We start from the raw sequence: 6000 nt of genomic DNA, 5'->3' as shown, positions 1-6000 counted from the left end.
GATCTTCATTAAACTTGGTCAGAAGATTCATCCCGATAATATCTTGGAAGAGTTGAAAAATGATGCTGGTTGGTTGAAAAACATGGCTGCCAGGGGGCGGGGCATTTTTCCTTATATGGCTATAGTAAAACCTTGTTAACACTCTAGAGGCCACATTTATTTTCCGATCTTTGTGAAACTTTGTCAGAAAGATTTGTCCCAATAATATCTTGTTATCTCAGATGAGCGACTTTGGGCCTTTCAGGTCCTCTTGTTTTAAATAAAAAATACAGTAATAATGAATTAATTGATTAAGGACCTGGCTCAAACTGTCATAAAGGGATTTGTGTTTAGCTTGGTATAATGACAATAAAAAAAAGGTCTAGATTTGAAAAAGAAAGAATAAAACACATTTAAACAGTTGCAATAACACTTCTGGCTAATATGTATGTTAACATTATTATTTTTTAAATCTATTATCATCATTTGAAATTGGTAAAATATCAAAGTGATTGTATACAACTGTTTTTAATTTCTGTTGTAATTAGTAGAGTATTAAAAACAGTATAATTTTGTTAGGAAACATATTGAATGACTATTTTATTAGAACACGAAAATTGTGAACAAATCCCTTTAATTGAATAAGGTGAAAATAACCATGTCAATTAATTAATATTGACTATGTGATAAAGGACAAAGCAGTCAGGTAATTCATAGATTATGGCAAAAAATATGAACAATCATTTCTTTGTTGATTAAGGACATAAATTGTAATTTTTTCAGATCATTTAATGATACCGTAGACGTTTGATCAATCAAAAGTTCAGCTTATTTCTTATTGATTAGGCATTCGGTATGAATGACATATAAGGACATTTACAGATTCTTTCAAAAGAAACATAAATTTGATACTTTCAAACTTTCATTGTCTCATGTATTATATTGACAAGTACAATATTTTGTCAGCAGGAAATTTTTGATACAAAAATCAAAATGTTATCAAGAGTGACAAGAATTATGTGCTTTTATCATGTACACAGTGAATCGCATATTTGCTACAGTTATACATGATATGTTTTTATAAATTTTATTGTGTTCTCTTTGTAAATGTTATTTTTTGAACGCATACAGTAATTGAAAAAATGTATCTGGTCATTATTGTTATTGCATATTGCTGTTGAAACTGAACTATTAAAATAGTAAAACAAGAAAACAAGCTTTAATTGTTCATAAATTTAAATTATTCTTAATCCTTTCCCTCTTGAAGCAAAGCGAAAATGGCTATGTGCAAACAGCGTAAAAATCTGTTCAGGTTTTATGCTGTTTGCTGCTCATCAGTATCTACAGGTTTGAAATGAAGCCTTTAAAACTTGAATCTACATGTAGTAAGAAAGGTCTTTAATTAAATTTAACTTTCTGAGGGACTACAAATGCATATCTAAGTGGGAAAGGGTTAAGTCAGTTGAAAAAGAAAGCAGCCAATCATAATAGACTATTGTTCAACAAACACATTGAGCTGCATACCACATGGAGGGACCAGACATAATTTGTATAATGGGCCTTTAATTTTTTATTCTATTTTAGGAAAGAGAGGTTTCCGAGAATGAGATATCTTTGAAAACTCGCTTGTCTGCAGCCACAAACAATGATTACCAATTTCAAATTATTTTTTTATCTCAAATAGAAACGCTATTATTTGAATTAAACTACTATACGAGGTTGCAGAGTTGTAGCGGATATGGTGTCCACCTAATCGCTGGGAGGTCATGAGTTTGATCCCTATTGTGGGAGTCTTCATTAGATTTCACCAAAAGACACTTGAGTTCTGGGTCTACCCAGAGAACCTGAATGAGTACATTTTGATAAGCCTTTGGCTTTCAATGCGTACTAGCTTAGATCAATAGGTTTAAACTGAAAGTCAGCTACTATTGGTAAATATGAATGAGCGTTGGTTGTACAGAGTTATTATTTAGTTTGTTGAATGTCATAGCTAATGTCTAGAACAAAATAATGCAAGCGTTGCTAGCGAAACAGTAACTGATGTTACTGTTAAACATTTCTAAATTACTTACAACAGAGTGTAACATTTCTATACAACAAACAAGAGTTTTACATCCAACCCTCTACATTTAAAATTGAATGAAGAAACATGCCAAACAATTGTCATAATTTATTTACAGGAGTAAAAATGGTGTACAAAAAACTATGTACAGTGCAAAATCAGGAGGACACGCCCATCTCATGATAACCTTTGATTAAAATCAACCCCTACCAGTGGCATTAAGATTAACCTGGAGATTTATGTTGTGGGTTCTGAACTCGAACCCCAACTGCCGGAACTCTAGCATGGGGCTCTACATACTGAGTTAACCCTTTCAGTGCTGGGACCGAATTTCGAAGGCCTTTGCAAACAGTTTGGATCCAGATGAGACGCCACAGAATGTGGCGTCTCACAGGATCCAAACTGTTTGCTATTCTGATAGTATTCTTTGAAAAAAAATCAAAGAAAATGCTAATTTTATCAATTCAGCAGACAACATTTTAGCAGACGACAAATTTCCCAGCATGCAAAGGGTTAATGGTGCAGCTGGTGCATATCCTTACTTCTTCGTGTCACATCTTAGGCTGACTCCAAGCAATCTGCTTATCATTTGTGACCTACATCGTTAAAGTAAACCTTGAAGAAACAAGTTTGCCCCCATTCTAGGCTTGAACCCTGAAACACTAGATAGGCTATCAACGAATGGAGATAACTAGGGCTGTTTCTAAGCCATTCAGAGGGCATGCATTCTGTCCGTCCAAAAGGAAGTTTTAGTTTACAAGTTTATTAGCCTGATTAGCATTGAAAGTTGAATGTCTTTGGTGCATCGATGCTCTCTTAATTAGCTCCCTATAGTTGGGATAGATCCTGGAACTTTCAATACTGCAAGTCAACAATCAAATGATCTTGGTTAACATAAACCTTGTGTATTATGGACTAACTTTGAAACCACCATATTTTTGTTACTTAACATGAAAACAATTTCATTGTACTGATTGGTTTGGTGCGTTGATACATAAGGAAAATAAGAAGATAATAATTATAGGAAACTCAGAATGTTGAATCAATATTTATACATTTCGCTATATTTCTTAATTTGGGACAGAAATGACTAGAATCCACGTGATTGCTGATCATTTAAATTTGCCAATTCATGCATTTTGAAACGTTGTAGATCTAACAGTCAATAGTGACATTGACTCATCTATATTTAGGCAATTTCCATACGTCATGTTTTTATTTACATTTTTCCAGGACACGTGGGTAATTTATGCGCTACTTTCCACAATGACATACTAAAAAGTGTTGATTGATATACATTAATGCAGCTTACATTATAATAGCAATAAGACTAATTGTGTGTTATGATTATTTTAAAGCATTGATTATGATGTTTTGTTTAATATTTTCAGATTACTTTAAGGGACTATTTTCTTGCTAAATATTGTAAACAAAGTAATACGTTTCGATTTAACAACACAATATGGCCGACCATTGAAAAAGCTGTTGTGAAACTTCGACGCAGAAACAAAATACAGAAAAATGAGCGATCGGTCGGAATCTTTGCACTTGTTTGTGTGCTATAACACAGATGAAGATTTCGTTGACAAGATTTTGGTGCCATACGATACAGTATGGTCAGATTTGGAGGAGATGGTAAATTTTTTGTTTGACACACTTTCGAGTTTTGTAGACGTAGTTCATATTTATAACTTATATGTCGCACTTTTGGTTTTCTGACTTTGCGCCACTAAACAGGTCTTATGATATCAAACATGTTCGCATAAAGTCCGTTAGCTACCTTTTTTCGTCAATCAACGAGTCAGAAAATCCACTCGAATTGAATACTTTCTTTTTGGATCAAATCTTTGAATGACATTGCTATTTTTGAAAAAAATCCTTTAACAACAGAAACATCATGCTTTTTGGTACATGATAATATGAATGGGTTCACACTATACAACGTCTATTACTGTTATCAGCATGGTGCCAGGTAATTATAAACATGCAAAAACATTAAAATATAAAGCCTCATTCTGGTAAAATGGAGCTATATTCATGTGTGTAAATTGTCGTCTCATATTAGCCTGTGCAGTCTGCACTGGCTAATCTGGAATGAGTTTTTTACATAATTTTTTTTTTATAAAAAAGGGACTTTCTATCAACGATAGATGCCATAAAACGGAAAATGTCATCCTTGATTAGCCTGTGCAGACAGCACAGGTAAGTCTGCGATGAAATTTGATGCTCATGCATAAAGCCCCAATTTGCCCAGAGTAATGCTTAAGTATGAATTCCCATATCCACAGACCAACTGCCCTGCTATTGGTATCGTTATCCCAAACAATTTTGTAAGGATGGCCTAACACAAGTGTCCGAGTCATCATCATCATCATCATGAATCCCTTGACTGGTCTGGCCGTTTTTTGCGGGGGGGGGGGGGGGGGGGGGGGGAAGAGGGACCAGGGTTTTTTTTCCACTTTTTGGGAAGATAGCCCATGGCTTTGGAATTGGGAATTTTATCGGAATTTTCATGAAATTGGGAAAATAAATTCATTAGACTTTTTTCCACACGAAAAGTCCACTGATTAGGGAAATACTATATTTGATATAACCCTTTATAATCATTCAAATTAAAAGAACAAAATCATATAATACTTTGTTAGATGTAATTCAATTAAAATACACATTAGACTTCTTTAAAAAAAAAAAAAATTTTTTTTTTTTTTTTTTGGAAATTGGGAATTTTTTGCCACATTTTGGGAAAAAAGTATACGTTTTGGGATTGGGAACATAGCCGAATTTCGGCTATAAAATCGGGCCAAAAAAAACCCTGGGGACAACGCTAAATAAGTCCTCCTCCAGTCATGTCTTTTGAAATAGTATGCTGCTGAGAGTAATTCATCCATGCAAAGGGATGTCCACTCTTTAACATTGTCCATCCAGCTTTTCTTTCTGCCTCGTCGTCTACCTCCCTCTAGCGCACCCTAAAGAACAGTTTTGCTCAGAGAGTCGTGCCTAGTGTAGCATGAACCAATGATTTTTTTAAACATAAATAATTGATGTCAAATGCCTGCAGGAATAATATTTAAGGTATTAGAAAGCATTTTCTTTTTGTTTTAATGGATTACTTTGAAAATTCTATTGGATTACTTTGAAAATTCTATTTTTTATGAATTTTTTAGCAACAAGGGGTAATGAACTTTAAAATAATGGTATTGAATGAATTTCTAACCAAAAACTGGTTCCATGGCAATACTGGATGAAATGCACACTTTTCTTCAAAACAATCCAAATTCTAATGCTTTTTCTTGATTAAATATCTCCTGTACTAACTAGAAATACCACTTTTTATCAGAAAATTAATACAAAAAGATGTTTCAGTTGTTTTTAATTTCAATAAGCCTACTGTTTACGTTCTGTTCATATCTTCCTAACAATCTGTTATGTCATCATTTTTATAGGACAATATTTAATGTATTGTGTTTTATAATTTTGAAATGAAAACATTAATATTGTTTAAGACTAATAAACAAAACATAATATTTAAAAGTGATTTTTGTTGTAATTATTGGCATTTTTATTTTACATGTGTAGCAAGTTTAGGTAAATCTTTACCTATGTATTTTTTTCAAACTACATGTATATATATACAATTAACATTTTTGTACCAACACTGTGTTATAAGATAAAAGTTTCTCAATAAAAATAACTAAAAATATATTATAACTCAAGTTTAAACATATGTGTGTCATAATTTCAAAAATAAGTGGGTGGCGGAAGCTAAAGTAACTGATAAAACAATCAAAAGAAGGATAAACTGAAGTATGATTTTACAATGGTTTATGCGTTAAATTTGAGATGTCTTTTCTAGCAGTTATATAAAGTGTTCCTGACCAAAATCAATGTTATATTACTTTCAAATCATTTATGTATTGGTATACAACAAGAAAGTGGTAGAATATTTACGGAAAACATAA

At 32.7% G+C, this 6000-nt stretch overlaps 1 protein-coding gene across 1 annotated transcript in view; it reads left to right on the top strand.

The window, feature by feature from the left end:
* The first annotated feature begins 3474 nt into the window (after positions 1-3474).
* The window catches only part of LOC127847284 (uncharacterized), a 62807-nt gene continuing 60281 nt past the window's right edge, over positions 3475-6000 (top strand). Inside the window, exon 1 of the mRNA XM_052379095.1 lies at positions 3475-3676. Within this exon, the coding sequence (XP_052235055.1) occupies positions 3563-3676 (114 nt within the window). The 5' untranslated portion in view covers positions 3475-3562. The remainder of the gene's footprint in view (positions 3677-6000) is intronic.

The sequence above is a fragment of the Dreissena polymorpha genome, chromosome 10, assembly GCF_020536995.1.
Source record: "Dreissena polymorpha isolate Duluth1 chromosome 10, UMN_Dpol_1.0, whole genome shotgun sequence".
Taxonomy (NCBI): domain Eukaryota; kingdom Metazoa; phylum Mollusca; class Bivalvia; order Myida; family Dreissenidae; genus Dreissena; species Dreissena polymorpha.
This window is presented reverse-complemented; position numbering and strand designations above follow the sequence as displayed.